The 21440-nt window shown below is 35.8% G+C and overlaps 2 protein-coding genes across 2 annotated transcripts in view; both read right to left on the reverse strand.

Moving 5' to 3' along the window:
- SLC25A17 (solute carrier family 25 member 17) overlaps window positions 1-21440 on the reverse strand; it is a 359412-nt gene that overhangs the window by 53167 nt on the left and 284805 nt on the right. The window lies entirely within an intron of this gene.
- The window catches only part of ST13 (ST13 Hsp70 interacting protein), a 32145-nt gene that overhangs the window by 2879 nt on the left and 7826 nt on the right, over window positions 1-21440 (reverse strand). Inside the window, exons 4-11 of the mRNA XM_049627567.1 lie at window positions 19456-19526; window positions 15353-15419; window positions 10041-10125; window positions 9575-9685; window positions 5941-6043; window positions 4256-4372; window positions 2958-3006; window positions 422-555 (exon numbers count right to left, since the gene is read on the reverse strand). Of these exons, the coding sequence (XP_049483524.1) occupies window positions 422-555; window positions 2958-3006; window positions 4256-4372; window positions 5941-6043; window positions 9575-9685; window positions 10041-10125; window positions 15353-15419; window positions 19456-19526 (737 nt within the window). The remainder of the gene's footprint in view (window positions 1-421; window positions 556-2957; window positions 3007-4255; window positions 4373-5940; window positions 6044-9574; window positions 9686-10040; window positions 10126-15352; window positions 15420-19455; window positions 19527-21440) is intronic.

Raw genomic sequence — 21440 nt, forward strand, 5'->3', positions numbered from 1 at the left:
TCTGTCTCAAAAATAAATATTAAAAAAAAAAAAAATTTTTTTTTTTTTAAAAAAGGACAACTGAACTACTAAATTCTACTCATGAAACCAGTATTACATATAACACTATATGTTAACTAACTAGAATTTAAATAAAAACTTGAAATATAAATAAATAAGTAAAGACATCTGGATATAATCAAACTATTACAGACTAATAGTATTATAGAACCGTATTACAAACTATACTACAAACTGTTATTTTTAATAACTTAAGCTACTCATTCTGAAATAAAAAATGAACAGTAGAACTGTGTAATGAGCTATGTGGTAATTCTGACAAGTAAAACATGTCTAACATAGTAACCTTTGTCTTTACTTAGAATTAATAAAAGAAATACCTTAGGGATACAAGGCCCAACTTTGTTCTTCCAAGTCTTACCTGCATGGCTGCGAGAACCTCTGGGTCACTAAGAATTTCATTGAGCCCAGGCATTCCTGCCATTCCAGGCATTCCCCCCGCCATTCCAGGCATGCCTCCAGGAAAATTACCAGGCATTCCCCCAGGAAAGCCACCTGCAAGAATAAATGAAGTAGCTGCAAGACACCAGCCATATTCTTTCTCAAGTAGTGACAGCACACTATTTCCTTCCAATGAAAATCACACACACTCACAAGTGCATGCAAAAAGAACAAGGGGGCTACTAGCCACAAAGTAGTCTTAACATTCTAACTGGATGCAAATGAGAATTTTACCTTCAAATTTTCTCCTAAAAAATAAGGCTGTAAATCAACTTTACTACCTTTTGCATTTAGTTTTTCCTAGTAATTAAAACTGTTAAAGAAAGAAACTAATCTTAGCTAAAACAGTCCCTGGAATTACAAATAAAGTCATCTCAGTCATCTTATTTTCTCTTTTTAATACTATGTGTTTCAATTCCAAGTTCTAATTTGTAAGACTTTAGTTGTTTCTGTTTAAACTGTATTCCTGTAGAGCATTCTTTCAAGAACTAAATGAAATGCTTGTTTTAAAAAGCTGTGGATTTCTATCTCCACCATAGACACGATCAAAATCTGTGCAAGTGAAAATCTGCATTTTTAACAAGCACTCCTGGTATTTCTTCTTTACACTGAGGACAATACTCTAGCAAAAAAAATTTCATTCTCCCAGTATATTTTTAGATTATAAACACAAATTATCTTCTACTCAGTTGTTCACTACATACACCTTTTATGTCCACTGGAGATATTATGAAATCACAATTATACCAACATAGACATCTATAAGGGAATACACTTTACATTAATGTATCTTACAGATCAAGGGTGACTACACATAAGCCATCATAAAGAAAAAACACAAAGAACGAAGTCATTTCCTCCTGGCTCAACAATTTAAAACATTCCCATAAGTAGCTAATAATCACAGGTAAGAGAATCTACGAAGCTGGAAAAAAACTACTAGCTTCTCTTGATGCCCCTACTCACTGAAAAAGTAGTTTCTATCCATAAAAAAAATAACTGGTCCAGCACAAAAAGAGTTAACCGGCCTGCTTGTGAAATCTAGACAATAAAATCCACATAATAAAAAAGTAATCTCTAGTACTAATCTACACTAGTGGTTTTCCTCTAAAGCAAAGATACTGGATATAAAATTATTTACATTTTAAGCAGAACGTAAGCTATGAACTGCATTTTCTTGCTTTTTCTTCAAACAGAAAGTCATCCCCAATAGATGTTCTTTCTTTTTACTTGCTTGGCACATGACCTTTCAGAATAAAGGCTATCTTTTCTAGCCTGTGACCATGGAACTTAAGTTGCAGCCAGTGGCATACACCCATTAGGGGGTGTGTGGCTGCCTCTGTAAACCTTTCAGAGAAAGCTGGTTACTATTAAAACAGCTGAAGGCAGCAGATTCCCCATTAGAATTACAAACTTTAAAAAAATCTCTTCCTGGTTTTTAAATTTCACACTGTCTCATTCAGGAAGTATTCAAAAATTGTTCCTGCAGTGCCTTTTTAACTGTTCTTCTACCTGTATCATATAGGCTAGGCCTCTGCTATCATTGAAGACTTTGTCCCTGTAGTAATTTCTAATCATTTGACATTTACAAAAAAGAGCTTATATTATTTTTACACTTGACTCAAAATATTTTTTATGAATAATTTCATACAGTGCTTTTACCTAGTCTCTCGTGAATATCAACATTTAACAGAATAAAATCCAATTGTGATAATTTAGAAATATTTAGAATATTGGGGCGCCTGGGTGGCTCAGTCGGTTAAGCATCCGACTTCGCCTCAGGTCATGATCTCGCGGTCTGTGAGTTCGAGCCCCACATCAGGCTCTGTGCTAACAGCTCAGAGTCTGGAGCCTGTTTCGGATTCTGTGTCTCCCTCTCTCTCTGACCCTCCCCCGTTCATGCTGTCTCTCCCTGTCTCAAAAATAAATAAACGTTAAAAAAAAAAAATTAAAAAAAAAAATATTTAGAATACATCATAATCAACTCTTACTCCATCTCTTAAAGTACAATGTTCATATCTCAATAAATGTTAGCTGCTCTGGGGTGGGTGCCTGGGTGGCTCAATTAAGTGTCTGACTCTCAATTTCGGGGCTCAGCTCATGATCTCACCAGTTGTGAGATCAAGCCTTACCTCAGGCTCTGTCCTGGGTGTGGAATCTGCTTACAATTCTCTTTCCCGTTCCCACCTCTCCTCACATGAGCGTGCATGGGTACTCTCTTAAAAAATATATATATACTGCTCAAAGTGTGAGGAAAATAATTAATATAATATTATTTCCACTAATATAACATTTTTAAATGAGAATGAAACTTTCTAGAGGCTAACATTCTAAAGACTTTTTTCAGTATTTCAGGGACTAATAGTACTAAATATAATAGACCTATTTGAGCCCCAATTCAGAATATTTTCCGATTATTTACAATACTAATAGTTTTAAATTTTCTTTAAAAATACCTGGGAAAGAGCCATACTGAGCTCCTGATTGTCGTCTGGCTTCTTCCTCCTTTAATACAAAGAAAGAAAGAAATTATATAATGGGGGTGGTGGTGGTGGTAGTGGTTACAAGTCTGCAAAACCATGCAAAAAACTGTATAATCAGCTAGTTTGAGGAATGACAAGTTTCAAATGGCAATATTGGACTAAAGAACACGCCCCATCCGCCTCTCCAAAATTTTCTAGCTAGGTTGTAAGGAGCTTTACTTTTAGTAGAGCTGTCTAGTGTTTTACCTCTACTTGGGGTAGGAAAAAAAACACCTAACAACTGGAAAGCAATACAGTACGGACTGACGTCTGTCCATGCTTATGCAAAGTGTAACTTCTTAACGTTAAAACTCTAAAATGAAAGCACATGGTTAAATGATGAAGACTGCCAATGGCTTTTGTTTCTCAGGTTCGTCTTTTCCATACTCTCTCCACATAACTTAATACTACCAGAATTTTACTGATTTGTTTTTGCAATTTCCAACAAAGAAAATACAAATTTTCCTCATAACCAATCATAAAGTCATCAAGGATATATAACTGTAGAAATTTTTTGACGACTACAAACTGTAATCCTAAAAATTAAGCATGATGCTTTAAAAGCATTTATTATTGTGTTAAATTATTTATTAAATTCAATTATAAATTAGTGTTATTAATTTTGTTAAATATTAATATTTAATATTAAGTGATGAAAAATTAGGATGTCATGTTACGTAATTATAACATAGCTTTACATCCTTTTATTCAAAACTGTTGGAAATAACTAGATGGAAGATGATAACATCAAATGCAAAAAGCTAATATAGAAAAACTAAGAGAAACAAGAACAGTAGGAATATTGTGGACGAATTACGAGTAACTTTTATCTAAGTTTTAGGACTTTGTAACTAAAAATAAAAAAATAGTCTATTTTAAATAGCTATGAATCCACACTGGAACAGGAGGAATCGTAAAACAACAAATCAGGGAAAGCATCCACAAGAAATCAAATAATACTGACAAGTTTTAATTACCCGACCCCCCCCCCAAAAAAAATCCCTAATTTTAGGAGGACACAACATGAATATAAACTGGGGATGTATAAGCTCACTTAAGAATTTAAGGACAAAAGATATCCCTACAAATTAGATAAGAAGGAAGGAAAACTCTCTATAAGTAGTATCAGCCTACAGAACTGCAGCCAGCATTAAGAGCCAAGAATCAGAATGATATCCTAAAACTCTAATCTACTGTATTTCCCTTTGATGGTCTAGCTACAGAAACTTTACCCTCTGGGCTCTCTCATGTTCTTCCCGAGCCTTCTTAACCCTTTCTATTCTTTCTTTGATCTCTCGTTCTTCACGTTTTCGCTCATACTTTCTCCGATGTTCAGCAATTTTCTGGGCCTACGGAAAAAAAAAACACACACACAGAAAAATGTTTCCTTTAAGAGCTGAGTAAGTGCAACCCAACCACCAGTTTCGTTAAAGAATCATTTTTCTTTGTGGAGAAGTGTTAAATTCAACACACAGTTCTGAATGACAGATTTACCTTGTAAGAAAATACCTTACATACTCAGACTTTAACAAGTCCACTGTGAAATAAAGGAAAGAGGATGAGATTCTAAGTTAGAAAGTTTATAAATTTCAAACAAGTAACTACTCAAGGATGACAATTAGGTTTCCAATTGCACAATTCTTGCCTGATGCTTGCCATGGCAAGGTAGAGACTGAGAATATACACACCAGTTATTTGTGACAGTCTAACTATACTTAAGTTTTCGCATCCATAAACTGAGGGGATGGTGGGCAGGAGAAGAGAAATACTTAAGTCTTATAGAATGCTGTAAAGATTAAGAGAAAATATACGTACCAGGCACTAGCACATAGCCTGGGCCAAATATTTGGAATCTATTATTTATTCAGAAAACAAATTTGAAGTCATATTCAATTGTTACTTCCGTTTGTTTATGATTATTTTTTAAGAATCTTGGGGTGCCTACATGGCTCAAGTGGTTAAGCATCCAACTTCAGCTCAGGTCATGATCTCACAGTTCCTGATTTCGAGCCCCATGTTGGGCATTGGGCTGACAGCTCAGAGCCTGGAGCCTGCTTCAGATTCTGTGTCTCCCTCTCCCTCTGTTCCTCCCCTGCTAGCACTCTGTCTCAAAAATAAATAAACATTAAAAAAAAAAAAAATTAAAGAATCTCATGTTCTACGGGTGCCTGGGTGGCTCAGAAGGTAGAGCATCTGATTCTTGATTTTGGCTCAGCTCATGATCCCCTGGGTCATGGGATCAAGCCCCATGTCAGGTTCCGTGCTGAGCATGGAGGTTGCTTAAGATTCTATCTCAAAAAAAATTAAAAATAAATAAAAATTAAAAATAAAAGCAGGCTCTGTGCTTATAGCAGAGGCCGATGCAGGGCTCGAACCCACGAACCATGATATCATGACCTGAGCTGAAGTCTGATATTTAACCCACTGAGCCACCTGGGCACCCCTTAAAAGAATTATCTTAACAATTGTCTTTTTAAAACACAATCATTTTAGTTTTTGGATTTAATATTATTTTTAAAAGGATGAAACTTGCTACTTCCACAAGGCCCTCAAGCTTTATACAGGGCTGCATATACCTACAACATAAAAAGACCGGACACAACCTTGGGTCACATTTTACAGGTTTTCTATTTTTTTCCTTGCTATAAACTTGATGCCCCCTTTCCCATTTCTAATTTTCAGCCTATTGCAGGCATGCAAACCAAAGTAACAGTTTGCTTTAATACAGCAAGAGAAATAAAGGCATGACAACCTAATGACATTTCCAGAGGTGAGCATAAACTTCAGTGATAACAGATGAAAACATCCAAATGTCTGTTTCTTTGTATGTTCCACAGGTAAATTATTGCAAGGGGCTGAGTACTAGAGCCACAGGGCATCACAGTTAACGACATTCCCTTTCTGTACTTTAACATACCCTTGGCTGAACTTCTTTCAACATTGCACTAGCATCTTCATCATAATCCAGTTTACAAGCAAGGGCAAGATCATGTGCTGCTTCTTCCCAATGGCCCAGAAGTCTGAAACAGATTAAATTCATTTTCTACATATCCACTTATGTGGCATGGTGTCTTTCTTGTTAAAAAAAAAAAGTTACCGAACAAATTTAAAATTAAATATCTGAAGTATAAATTTTCACAAACCAATTCAATTACCATGTTCTACTCTATAAAAACTTGCAAATTTAATTTCCTCTTTGGTAACTATAAAGCTGCTCTTCTAAAAGATACTTTAAACTTTAAAAAATTACTTTAATTCAAAATATTGTAAAATTTTTCAAATTATGTAGAGCTACAATTTTCAAATTTGAAATTCTGATTTCAACTCCTTAAAAATGGAATTAACATAATGTATATTTAGTATGCTATAAAGGCAGAAGAGAAACAATACATGTGTACACATTTTATTGACAGGAGAAACAAAAGATTGTGGGAGAAGGTAAGAATGGAGTAGAGGGGTAACAACAGAAATGACTTTTCTGGGTATACCTGTTAACTCAGTTTTGACTCTTTAAACACAGAAGGGTTTTATACATGCAAACTATGAAAATTAAAGACAGAAAAGACAGAAATAAAGTAACCCCAAAACCTGACCACAAACAGAGAAAAACAAACAAACAAAAAAACCCAGCTGTTTATCACACAGAGCATACAGCATACAGAAAAGTCAAATAACTTTTAAAACAGTATTTTGAGGGGCACCTGGGTGGCTCAGTTGGTGGGCGTCCAACTTTGACTCAGGTCATGAGTTCAAGCCCCGAGTCAGACTCTGCGCCAACAGCCCAGAGCCTGGAGTTTGCTTCAGATTCTGTGTCTCCCTCTCCCTCTGCCCCACCCCCACTTACACCCTCTGAAAAATAAACATTAAAAAAAAAATTTTTTAAACAGCATTTTGACTATGTATCTTAACTGGGATATATTCTAAGGATAAAAACTGCAACAGACACAAAAACTTTCAACTTTGCTTAGGGAGTATAAAATTGTTAAGGTAGGACTGTAAAAACAATTTTATGTATGTTATTGAATAACAAGTAAACACATTACAGATAAGGATTTTGAGTCTAAGAGAATAGTGTCAAAAATGCATGGTACAAAAACAGACATTCAGATCAATGGAACAGAATACAGAACCCAGAAATGGACCCACAAACATATGGCCAACTAATCTTTGAAAAAGCAGGAAAGAACATCCAACGGAATAAAGACAGTCTCTTCAGCAAGTGGTGCTGGGAAAACTGGACAGCGACATGCAGAAGAATGAACCTGGACCACTTTCTTACACCATCCACAAAAAGAAACTCAAAATGGATGAAAGACCTCAATGTAAGACAGGAAGCCATCAAAATCCTCAAGGAGAAATCAGGCAAAAACCTCTTTGATCTTGGCCGCAGCAACTTCTTACTCAACACGTCTCCAGAGGCAAGGGAAACAAAAGCAAAAATGAACTATTGGGACCTCATCAAAATAAAAAGCTTCTTCTGCACAGTGAAGGAAACAATCAGCAAAACTAAAAGGCAACTCACGGAATGGGAGAAGATATTTGCAAATGACATATCAGATAAAGGGTTAGTATCCAAAATCTATAAAGAACTTATCAAATTCAACATCCAAAAAACAAATAATCCAGTGAAGAAATGGGCAAGAGACATGAATAGACACTTCTCCAAAGAAGACATCCAGATGGCCAACCAGCACATGAAAAAATGCTCAACATCACCCATCATCAGGGAAATACAAATCAAAACCACAATGAGGTACCACCTCACACCTGTCAGAATGGCTAACATTCACAACTTGGGCAACAACAGATGTTGGCGAGGATGCAGAGAAAGAGGATCTCTTTTGCAATGCTGGTGGGAATGCAAACTGGTGCAGCCACTCTGGAAAACAGCATGGAGGTTCCTCAAAAAATTAAAAATACAACTACCCTACGACCCAGCAATTCCACTACTAGGTATTTATCCAAGGGATACAGGTGTGCTGTTTCGAAGGGACACATGCACCCAATGTTTATAGTAGCACTATCAACAATAGCCAAAGTATGGAAAGAGCCCAAATGTCCATCGATGGATGAATGGATAAAGATGTGGGGTGTGTGTGTGTCTGTGTGTCTGTGTGTGTATACATACACACACATACATATATACATATACACACATACATACATATATACAATGGAGTATCACTTGGCAATCAAAAAGAATGAAATCTTGCCATTTGCAACAATGTGGGTGGAACTGGAGGGTATTATGCTAAGTGAAATTAGTCAGGGAAAGACAAATATATGACTTCACTCATATGAGGACTTTAAGATAGAAAACAGATAAACGTAAGGGAAGGGAAGCAAAAATAATATAAAAACAGGGAGGGGGACAAAACATAAGAGACTCTTAAACATGGAGAACAAACAGAGGGTTGCTGGAGGGGTTGTGGGAGGGGAGATGGGATAAATGCATAAGGGGCATTAAGGAATCTACTCCTGAAATCATTGTTGCACTATATGCTAACTTGGATGTAAATTTAAAAAATAAATTTTAAAAACGCAAAATAAAAGGGAAAACATTTAATATTGAATTTTAATTGAAAATATCAGTATAAACTCAAGGTTTCATAACTTTTTTCCTTAAAATCATTATTTAAAAAATGTTTTTCTAACTCTGTTCAAATGAAATGACAGAAATAATGCTATCCCAGAGGCAATGAACATATTTAGTGGCCAAACTTTACTTTCTGTAAACATTATCCTCACAAAAATGAACCCTAGTTTCTTGGAGAAATGGTTTCTTCTGAGTCTAAGACAAGCAAAACAGGAGATGAGCCCATGCTACCTTGTACCATAAAGCAAAGAAATGCTCAAAGATTACTGGGCTCTCAAGAGGATCAACAGCAATACATGAACTTTTTGACTCCCAGAGCACTAATTCTAATCTTTTACCTTTATCTTTGACGCGCATCTTCATAATCACCAGAGCTTTTTTGAGTACCTAATACAGTTGTCCCATGCATATCCATTTTCATTCCCATCCACACTTGGAGTACAACACCCTTCTAATCCACATAAGATGTAAATGTCATTGGACATCTCATCCCCAAGCCACAAATACTCACTTGTATAACATTAAGTTTTGTTTCCAGGAAATGATGACTAATCTAGGATAAATTCACTTCTTTATTTTCCCCTTTTTCTGATTTTCAGGTGACCTGTAAGTAACTAAAGTAGTTTGAGGCTAAGGAATTCCTTCTTCTACAACATATTGTTTAACGTTAGGTTACAGAATTAAAAGAAAATTTGTAAGGCCATGTTCTTTTTTAGAAATAATTTTGATCCTTACCTTAAATTTGACTATATGTAGTCAAAAACTGTAAAACAATGGTTTTCTTTGAAGAAATAAAATGAATTTTTATTTGTTCCTTTATAGTCCCTCAATTATTATCGAGCACATATTATCTTGAAATTAAATCCTTAGGCAACTTCGTTTTGCTTTAAAGGCATATTAAAACATCAGATTTAAATTTTAGAAGTTCTGAAAATAATGAAATTCCATTATTTACCGGTGTGCTTTCCCTCGCCACTTGTAAGGCTGAGCTGAATCAGGATTTATTTCAATAGCTCTGTCACAGTCTCGGATGGCAGCATTTGGCTTCTGTAATTTGATGAAGACACTAAAAAAGAAGTGTAACATTAAAAAGTATTTATTTTGGGGCGCCTGGTTGGCTCAGTCAGTTGAGCGTCTGACTCTTGATTTCGGTTCAAGTCATGATCTCACAGTTGTGAGATCAAGCCCCACGTTGGGCTCTGTGCTGAGAGTGGAGCCTGCTTTGGATTCTCTCCTCTCTCCCTTTCTCTGCCCCTCCCCTGCGCATGGGCATGCTCTCTCAAAAGAAACAAACATTAAAAAAAAGTATTCATTTCGAACAATAACACCTTTGAGATAGTCACAGAAGCAATTCTATTGAAATCAATGAGCAGGAATTATTCACAGCAGAAAGGGATGCTTTTTTTGTTTAGACCTCTCACCTGGCTCTCTTGGCATACAGAATGGCCAAGCGAGGATTCAGCTTGATGGCATCCGTGAACAAGTCAATGGCTTTCTGTAGTTCACCTAAAGTAAAACAGGTTGAGAAATAAAGAATATCTCCCATTCTTAGTAGGACTCATGAGTTTTTTTTAAAGAAAAAAAATAAAAGGATAAAATTAAACTTACAAAGAAAAAAGTACTCATACTAAATTTACAGGGTTGATTAAAAATACTATTTGAATTCACAGGAATGATATAAAAATTCAAGAAAACCAGAACTCATGCAAAGTCCTTAACTCACATTTTAAATTCATTTACTGTGTATCCTATTCACATAGTTAGTTAGCTTCTTTGTGTATTAGTGCCTTCAGTGAAGTCATTCAACAAATAAAACATACTATACAATTAGAATAAGTCTTTACACAAAGTTTAATTTTGGGGCATAGGAAACATGGGGAGGGAAGACAAACACAGAGTTTTAAAGGTAATGTCACAGTTCACTTTGGAAAATACATTTACCCAGCTAGTAAATGTGTAAAGAAAGAACTTTAACAGAACTCCTAAACAATGCAGAAGAATGTGGAATGTCATTAGTTACTACTGCAGATGTCTATGACAAATTATTACGCTTGGAGGTCTAATAAGTAATTCACAGCTACCATGTTCAAAACTGAACTGTTAACTCTGACCCCATCTCTAAAATCCACTTCTCGGGGCACCTGGGTGGCTCAGTCGGTTAAGCGGCCGACTTCGGCTCAGGTCACGATCTCGCGGTCCGTGGGTTCAAGCCCCGCGTCAGGCTCTGTGCTGACCACTCAGAGCCTGGAGCCTGTTTCGGATTCTGTGTCTCCCTCTCTCTCTGCCCCTCCCCCATTTATGCTCTGTCTCTCTCTGTCTCAAAAATGAATAAACGTTAAAAAATAAATAAATAAATAAATAAATAAATAAAATAAAATCCACTACTCTAAAAATAAATAAATAAATAGATAAATAAATAAATAAAAATAAAATCCATTTCTCATCCTTATATTATCAACTAAATATGTGGTTCTTTCATTCACTCTAGTTTAGAGGTCAGCAAACTTTTCTGGAAAGGGCCACATAAAAATTATTTTTGCAATCATCAACTATTCAATTCTGCTGTTGTAGTTGCAGACAACACATAAACAAATGCATGTAGTTATGTTGTTCCATTACATTTTTATAAAAATAGGAGGCTATAGTTTGGCTAATTCGTCATCTACCTCATGCCCCAAATCTTGGGAGTCATTCTCAACTCCCCAATCTAAAACTGTTTTTACTGATTGCTATGACAAAAAAGTAAGAACTGTAGAAAAACAGATGTGGAACGGGAAATGAGGGTGGCAGTGTTCAATATGAATCCAAGATTCGAAAAGCTATTTAGTGCCCAAATATATACATCGCTTATTAGAAAACAAATATTACGTAAGAATAAGATTAAATATATTTTTTCAATTTGTGTATACGATTTTCCAATCACTAACTTGTTATGACACAGATACTTATTAAATTATTTGGACCTAACTACATTATAAATGGAACTCTTAGCCATTTCTTTTGGCCTAAAAGGTATGTTCAAGTCATGACAGTAAGGACACTAGGAACAGAGAAAGTCTGAGACTCTTTGCCCTAATCCAAGCCATCATCATTAGCCACTTGGATTATCAAATATGACTTGATTTCTTGCATTCCCTCTGTAGTATCATGACAATGCACTTTATATCTGCTGTGAGGAGCCGGAGAACCCCATCTTCTGTGCTCAAGGATACACTTCACAAGCGGCTCCCAGCTAATGTTAATGACTAAATAACAGCAAGGACACCAAGACTGGCCCATTATTGTGAGACTGTTAACTCCTCTATTGGACAACTCTGGCTTGCCAAGACGTTTTAGAAACACACCCATAGAGGATTGTGTTTCTCTCCCACACAGGGATAAACACACAACTCTCTCACTGCCTTCCAAACTCCTCTGGCTCTCCCCACTCCCATTTTCCCTCTCAGGTATTTTCTTAGATTTCTGGCACATCAACACATTTTGGCTTCTTCTTCTACAATGAACATACCCTTATTTGCCCCTATAACCTCATTTACATAAAAGAGCAAGAATAATCCTTTTCAAAAGTAAATACATCTCACAATGAAGCTCTCCTACTCAAAAACAAAAACCCCTACCCACAACACCTCAATAGCTTCCCAATCATCCTTAAGGATAAAATTGTTAAGTCCTCAGTCTAACCTACGAAGTGTAGTGATCTATCTTCCCCACCACCTTCCCACCACCCATCTCCCACTACTCCAAAGCGCTTCTATGACCTCAACTCCACCTGCCATTCTTACCCCTTCACTCGCCTCGCTCCAGCTACAAGGCCCTTCTGTTATGCTCTCCCAGTTAGCCTCTGTACTTGTTCTTCACCTGTCTCAAAGGCTCTTCCTCACATTGCTTACTCACTTCATCATATACTTTTCTGACCACCCTTTGCAAAACATAGCTTTCATCAGTGACTATTTTTTTACTCAGCTCTATTTTTCTTCATCACGCTTATTACCACCCAACATTAAATTACAATTTGGTTTTGTTCCCCAGTAATATATGAGGTTCAAAGGAAAAAAACGTGGTCTCTTTTGTTTTTCTCACTGTATATCTAGCATCTAAAACACTGCCTAGGGCGCCTGGGTGGCTCAGTTGGTTGAGGGTCTGACTTCAGCTCAGGTCATCTCACAGTTTGTGAGTTTGAGCCCCGTGTCGGGCTCTGTCCTGACAGCTCAGAGTCTGGAACCTGCTTCGGATCCTGTGACTCCCTCTCTCTTTGCCACTCCGATGCTCGCCCTCTGTCTCTCAAAAATGAGTAAATATAAAATAATCTTAAAAATAAAAAATAAAACACTGACTAGAGGGGTGCCTGGGCGGCCCACTCTGTTGAGCGTGTGACTTCGGCTCAGGTCATAATATCTCAAGGCTAGTGGGTTCAAGTCCCCAATCAGGCTTTGCACTAAAAGCACAGAGCCTGCTTCAGATTCTCTATCTCCCTCTCTCTCTGCCCCTCCCCCACTCATGCTCATTCTCTCAAAAATAAATATTAAGAAAATAAAATAAAAACACTGCCTAGAACATGCTAAGCTTTAAATATATTAAACAGAAAAGCGTAATAAAAGTAACATAATAACGTGACAGCTAAAAACACTTACTAAGATCTTAAATTCAGTAAGAATACTGACACTTTAGAAATACCAGTAACTTGGGGAGCCTGGGTGGCTCAGTTGGTTGAGGGTCTGACTTCAGCTCAGGTCATGATCTCACGGTTCGTGAGTTTGAGCCCCGCATCGGGCTCACTGCTGTCAGCTTAGAGTCCACTTCGGATCCTATGTCCCCATCTCTCTCTGCCCCTCCCCTGCTCATGCTTTCTCTCAAAAATGAATAAACATAAAAAAAAAAAAAATACCAGTACCTTAATAAGAATGGTACCAGATACTATTCTAGGCATAATACACATATTTATTCCTCAATATACTATGTAGGTACATTATCCTTATCGTACAAAGGAGGAAACAGAAGCAGAGACAAAGAGTAACTTCTCTAAGTTTGCCTAGCTAGTAAGTGCCAGAACTGGGATTCAAAACCCAGGCACTCTGGCTTCCTAAGTTCAGTGTTTAATTATATTCCTGTCTCTCCAACCCCACGCAGGGCCTGAATCTACAATCCCAGGCTTAGAATACTAATGTTTTATCCCTCTAAGATATACTATAAAATTACATTTATTCTAAAACTAGAACTAGGTTAAATTTACACATGAATACAGCTTGGAAAGAAATGTGGAAAAACAAGAACATGACTTATCAGGTAGTGGCAGCAGCTTCATTTTATTAAAAATTGCTAAGGCAATAATAAGAAAACAAATTTAAGAAATATAAAACAATATGCCAAAATAAGTGACAAAAATAATAAATGAATTGGTATCATGGCACAGTAAGATCCTGCACAAGTCAAAACCCTTCTGCGACCTCAGATTATTCATTAACCTGTAAAATGGGAGTAGTATGAGGTTTTAATGAAATAATGCACATTAAATACAATAAAACTGTCAGGTAGGTAGAAAGCACAAAATAAATGTTGGATAAATAGACATTAGGTAGTAGTAAAATTAAAAGATTAGTGTGGAAAAGGAGTGGTCAGGAAGAGAAGTGGCTGAGATCAATTGATGGGTATGAATTAAAGCAGAAATAGGTGAAGAAGAGCTTTAGAGAGAAGCAGCAGAGCACAAGTGTAGGAACATTCTAGGACAGCAAGGTCTGGCTGTAATGAGAGGTTAATATTCAAAAAGAAGAGAACAAGGCTGGGAAGGCAAAATATGGGATCTGACTCTAGCAGGTTTAATGCCTTGATGAAGATCTTCAGAAAGTGTGCAAAAAGCTAGTCAGAGGTTACAAGCAAAGGAATTTGTGGAAATAAAAAGCGGTTCTAAGAAAGAATAATCTAGGGACAGTGAACAGAAAACAATAAAGGAACTAGACATTTAAGGTAGGCAAATTATTGAGGCTAATGCAATGGCATAAACATGTGAAAATGACCTAAACTAAGAAGGTGGTGAGATCACAAAAAAAAGAAAGCGAATACATTTGCCAACTTGGAATAGCAATCAACGCTAAACTCCTCAAGTTCGGTCATCTTCTAATTCTACAGGCGGAAGTCCAAACACACTCCAGCAACAGACAGCAACAGCTCCACCACAATGGCATTGTGACACACTAACACACAGCTATGGAAGGGTCTGCATAGTACCCAAGAAATGATTTGTTTTTATAAATCATAACTGATTAAATATTATGCTTAATACTACCAGCACTCTCCCACTTTGAAAGGATTTTCTGAAGAGGATCTAACATGCAAAGATTAGAATAAGAATGTTATTATCCTATGGACATCATTTGCCAAGGGTGTTGCTGTGTCAAAAGTTAAGAGCCACTGTGCTGCTACTACTACCCCCTTTTTTTTTTTAAGACTTTTGCCTCTTCTCAGTATAGAAACACAAGGATATAGCTGGTAAAGGAGTCTTTGAGTCACAGAAAGATGCGTCCAATGCCCTGAGGCAAGGTAATTGATACCTGAGTGGTTTCAGCCTCTTTATCAAAGGGGAAGGGGTGGGTAGAGAATAGGACGCTTACTTTCTTCTCCAGTACAAGATACTCAGCAAATTTAAGTTCCCTTCCACTGTTCCACTATTTTAACAGCTGCTGCAGGGAAAAAGAGAATATATAGAAATATAGCAAAGACGAAAAAAAAAATCACTCACCATCATTTAGGGCATCAATGGCAGCCACTTTTTTATCATTTGCCTGATCCATCATTTCCTCGGTTATCTAGGGGGAAATCGTAGGTCAACTTAGAAGTAACAGAGAAAGCAAAGAGAAGGAAGCAGCTTGGGCTTTCTTAGGGATGGGGAGATATAACCCTCATTTTCACTCATTCTTCTCTTGTTTCCAGGGAACAAAGAGGATAACTATGGTAAGTGTTTAGTAAGAAATTACACAGGATGAGCTTTAATCTTTCATAATGAACAATAAATTGCACTCCCTACCTTTACTTTAGACATCACCTTTGTGTCCCTCCATCCCAACCAACCTAAGCAAGATGTTCCTGCCCTGGTCTTATCAACTCCTTTCTAGTTACTCACAAATACTAAAACTCAATCTCCTCATAAAGATGTAACTAAGTCCTGTTATACTTGAATTTTAAGTGAAATGTCTCATCCTTTTGTTCGAACAAAGACCTACAGAGTACCTATACTGTACAGAATACAAGATGTTGACAGTACAATGATCATTACTAACAAAAACTTATAGCAAACATCCTACCTAAATGGAAAATGGTTATTTCTTTTAAAAAAGGCAAAAAGATTCATTCCACCATTAACCACTGTGTAAAATATTACTGCTGCTGGCTAGTTCATTAAGAAAATAACTTGACAGGTTTAAGAATTGGAAGGAAACACCAAGCTGTCTTCATATTTAACTAGAAAACCCAATAGAACTGACAGGTTGTTAGATCTACTAAGACAATTCAATAAAGTCCTTAGAAACACAGAAACAACATAAAAAAATAAGAGTTCCTCCACATCAGCAAAAATCAATTACAAAACTGGACAGAACAGGATACCATTCTAAGAACATGTAAGACTTTCAAGGGGAGAAAAAGTAAAATTCTATTAAAGAACACAAGATGTATACCATGTTCATGGGGAAAAAAAAAATTTTTTTTAAAGTAGGCTACACGCCGAGCATGGCGCCCAACATGGGGCTTGAACTTATGACACTGAGATTAAGACCTGAGCTGAGATCAAGAGTCAGAGGCTTAACTGACTGAGCCACCCAGGTGCCCCAAGAAAAAATTTTTTGAATACTTCAACCGAACCGCAAGTTACTCAGTAAATTCAAAGTAATTCCAACAAAAACTCCTACAAGTTTAAAAATCTTTTTCAAACAAAGAACAAAAAAGAACAAAGACACACTTTACCAGATAGTCAGACATCCTACAAATCCAGAATAATTAAAAAAGAAAAAAAAGACAACTCAGTTTATGGCAACATGGTACACATAAAACCCTGAATAAATGTAAAAGTCATCTTTGACATAAGAATGTAGAAATCCTCAAAGAACAAGATTGAATGAAGACTTGAAATCCAGTAAGGTAGCCAAGTACTCCATCTGCTTTCACCCCTTCAGCAGGTGTCAAACCTGGTGATCTCACAATTCTGTTTTTGAAGGTAGTGGACACATGAAAGAAAATCTAGATTCAGGTGAAGAGAATACATGTTGTCTAATCAGATACCCTCCAATAAATCTGGAATCCCACCCACATGCCTATACCTGCAAGAATAGCAAACCCAAAATAAATTGGTCCCAATGAAAGGAACAGCCAAGTAGAAAGAAAAAGAAACTCCCCTGTAAACTTATAATGATAAGCCAGAGTTTCTGGTGGAATTCACATTACTTGTATAGTTACACAAACAACAGAAAAACCATGCTGAGATTTTAAAGTGATCCTTGACTTGGTACCTCCAATCCAGAGTCTTGATGGAAGCAAACACTTCCCTCTTTGGAGGAATACACCTTCTACCCAGGCCCCAAAAACTTTTCCACAGGTGAAATGTCAAAGAACTCATGGTCAAGATATCAACACATAAGTACACACAGTCAAAATATCCACACACACACAAACCATCCACAAATAAATGAGCAAGAGTCAGGAAAAGTAAAAGAATAAGGCCAGTAAGAGTTTGATAAAGATTTTAATGTGTTTAAGAAAACAGAGGCACATTTTGAAAATGAGTAAGGAAAAAGTGACTTATAAATAACCAAGTGTACTTCAAAATGAATCAAAGCAAAACATAAAGATGAAAAACACAAGCATTCAAATTCAAACATCAACAGCATACATCATTCAGCAGTGATAAAGAGATGAAACTTAATAGTGAAAAAATCTAATACATATCTAACTAGGGCTCCAGAATGACAGTAGAGAGAATGGGGAAGAGGCGATATTTGAAAGGTATTAGTTGGAATGTTCCAGAACTAAGAAAGTTAACCCTAGAATTTAAAATCCCCAACAGGGGCCCCCGGGTGGCTCAGTCGATCAACTGTCCAACTTTGGCTCAGATTGTGATCTCACAGTTCACAAGTTCAAGTCCCATGTCGGTCTCTGTGCTGACAGCTCAGAGCCTGGAGTCTGCTTCAGATTCTGCGTCTCCCTCTCTCTCTGCCCCTCCCTCACTTTCTCTCTCTCAAAATAAAAGCATTAGAAAACTTTTTTTAAATGCCCAATATATCCCAAGTAGCACAAATGAAGTATTATAAACCTAAATACCTGAAAGTGACACGACATCATCAATAAATAAAATCCATAATTTAAAAAATTCCTTTTACAAAGAATGACAGAAAGTACCTATATTTGTTCTTAAAGATGCACACAGCTTTACGGAGAAAATGCTAAAAAATTACTTAAAAACATTAGAAAAGACCTAAAAAATTAGATACAGATTCATGGGTAGTTAATCTCAATAGTGAACTGTATCTTCTCCTAACTTGATTTAGATTTAATGCAATTCTAAATCAATTAGATTTGGGGTGGGGGGATGACACTTGATAATATTCTAAAATTTATATGGAAAAAGAAAGGCCAACAAAACAGCCAAAATATTCCTAGACCGCTGGGGGTCCTTACCCTAAGGTTAAGGTAAGACAATGTGTCATCAGCACACAGAAAAAAATTAGACAAGAACACAGCACCAGAAGTGGCTCACACTACATGAAACAGTGCATTTTGGCACTGGTGGGGAAAGAAATTCTTTAATAGCGCTGACAGGTAGATTAAAGGTGAAAGGTTAACATAAAGTTTTCAAAAGGGAAAAATATATTACAGTAATTATAACCTTGAGATAATAAAGCATGATATATAAGAGAATTATCAATTTAAGAAAAAGATTGTTTATTAAAACATAAAAAATACAAGTCACAAACTAGCAGAAAATATGTAAAATACATATAAATGACAAATTGTTAGTCTCTAGAATATAAAATGAACTATAAATCGGTATGAAAAAGGCAAACCAGAAGAAAAATGGGAAAAGTCAAAATAGGACTTCACAAATACCTGTGAATGAATGACTAATAAACATTAGAACATGCTCAACTTTATTAGAAATCAGAAAAACTCCAATTGAAAGCCACAAGGGCATACCATTTCATACCTGGCAGAGATGAAATCTGATAGTATCAAGTGTTGGCGAGGAAATGGACCAAGCTTCTAAACCACAATTACTGTATTTCAGTGTTTCTCAAGCCTTTCTCATTATCAAACCCCAAAGAACCATTTGAGACATTTTTTAATACTCCCCCACTCCATTTTAATACCACACAGATATACCACATGTATGTTATGACCCTCTGGAAGACCACTAACCATTGTAATATGTAAGTTTTTTTTTTTGTAAGCTCCCCTCCAAAGAACCAATTTTCACCACCTTGAGGGTAACACTGTACCCGTTGTGACAAAATCACTTTGGAAGCCAATTTAATATTAGATATCCCATTAATAAGTAATTCCATTTGTAAATGTAAATGTTAGGTGAACTTAAAGAGCAGTCAAACCAGATGCAAATTGAAAAAGCAGATAAACGACAAATAACAAAGATTTCAAAGATTGTTAGAGTATGATTACAAATAATGGGAATTTCTACAAATGTTTTAAGTACTAAAATAAAATGCTTTCCTAAATGCCTTAAGTTAGAGAAAGATTTAGCATGTGATTTTCCTGGCAGAATTACATCATAAAAGTCACTGCGATAGGTGGGACCTTTACATTCCTTACGACAAGCAGAAAATAAGCCACTGGACTCACCTCTACATTTTCATCTCCCATTTCTTGAGGGGCATCAGTATCTGGTTCAATCACACCTTCATTGTCAATTTCTGCCAAAGTTAAAAAAATGATAGTAAGACCTGTGATGCCCCACATAGCAGCCACCAGCCACATAAGACTATTAAAAACTAATGAACTATGGCTACTGCAACTGATCTAAGTATTTTACTTTATGTTAATTTATTTAAACATATTAGGGAAATAAAAATATCTCCTTATTAAATACTACTGTATTGTTTTGTTAAAATTATATTTCATTTTAACTGTTGCATCACCAGAGGTATTTATCATTATCTTATCCTAGAAACGTCGGCAAGTGCACAGTTTCTAGTATTACACACACACTCCACTGACTTTGTGTCAAAATGATTCCATTCAAATATTTTATTCTACACATCAATGTACTCTAATGTTTTAAAAAATATTTTATGCAGATAGCACAAATTATAATAATGATGTAAATCATAATGAAGTATTTACTTTTTAAATAAATTTTAATTTTAAAATAAAGGCACCCTGCTAATGCAGACTCAAATGCCAAAGCTAGCACTATAACCAAAACAGTAAATAAGAGGTATGTCATAGATTTCATGACAACTGTAATTTGTTACAGCAAAGCAAAACAAAATAACTGCTCTATATAAAAAACTTTTCAAAATAATGGGCATTAAGAGACATTTTTAGCAAACAGAGCAAATTTAATGTTTCCTGTTGTCAAAAAAGAATGAAACTGAAATTAGCTACCTGAAGTCAGAATTATCTCAAACAAAAACATTTTAGTCAATTTTTAATGGTAACTGAGCCTGTCACTTTGCCTAATCATAAAACAGCTTAATTCATACAAAAAAAAAAAAAAGAAGGAAAAGCTTTTGGATGAAGTTGGTTAAGACATTATTATACTAATGGAAATTTTTAGAAAATTACAAGACTAAAAAAGATATTTCACAAAAAGTGAAAGATCTTCAACTAAGCCTCCAAACAAGAAGCCCTTTCTAACAGTACCAAAGTTCACTTGGTTCAAAATTTGAAAAATTACAAGTACTCTTCTTTAGCTTTTAGACAGATTCTATGAGTTAGGAGACTGCCCATTTAGTATCTGGGATATGTGTTTATAGTTTCAAAGGACTTCCAAATTTAGGAAGAGACTTTTTGTCAGTTTGCAGCCTAAAAAAAAAGCCCAAACAGAAAAAACCAAACTAATGGCATATCATCTCTTCTAAAAGGAACAAGTTTTATCAGTGTGTGTACAAGTACAAATAGGAAAATTATTTTTTGGTATTTGATTCAGTTATTGAAAAACTTAAAAACAATTTTTATCTTATCACTGGATCTTATCAAAAAAATTTTTTTAAGTTCATTTATTTTTGAGAAAGACAGAGACAGTGTAAGCAGGGAAAGGAAAGAGAGAGAGGGGGAGAGAATCCCAAATAGGCTCCATGCTGTTAGCAGAGCCTGATGCAGAACTCAACTCATTAAACTGTGAAATCCTGACCTGAGCCAAAGGCTTAACCAACTGAGCCACCCAGGGGCCCTTGGAAAACTTTTACCAAAAAAAAAAAAAAAACAAAACAAAAAACAAAAAACAAAGGGGGGGGGGGAAACTTTTACATATATTTAAAACTTGGGTATGTTACCCAACTTTTTCAACTACAAATTTCATTAAATTTGAATATAGATCAAATATTTCCAAGAAAAATATAACCTCTAATATCTGCATTGAAATGTGCTGTAAAGATAAAAATACACTCTGGATTTCGAGACGTCGTATGATAAAAAGGAAGATATTTCACTAATAATTTCTCCATATTGATTACATGTTGAAATGCTAACATTTTAGGTTTGTTAGTTTAGATACATTTATTTGAATTTCATCTGTTTACTTTTTAATTTTTTTTAAATGGCTACTAAAAATTTCATTTCATATGTAGCTCAGCTACATTACATTTCTATTAGATAGCCCTGAT

This window comes from Panthera uncia, chromosome B4 (assembly GCF_023721935.1).
Source record: "Panthera uncia isolate 11264 chromosome B4, Puncia_PCG_1.0, whole genome shotgun sequence".
Lineage (NCBI taxonomy): Eukaryota > Metazoa > Chordata > Mammalia > Carnivora > Felidae > Panthera > Panthera uncia.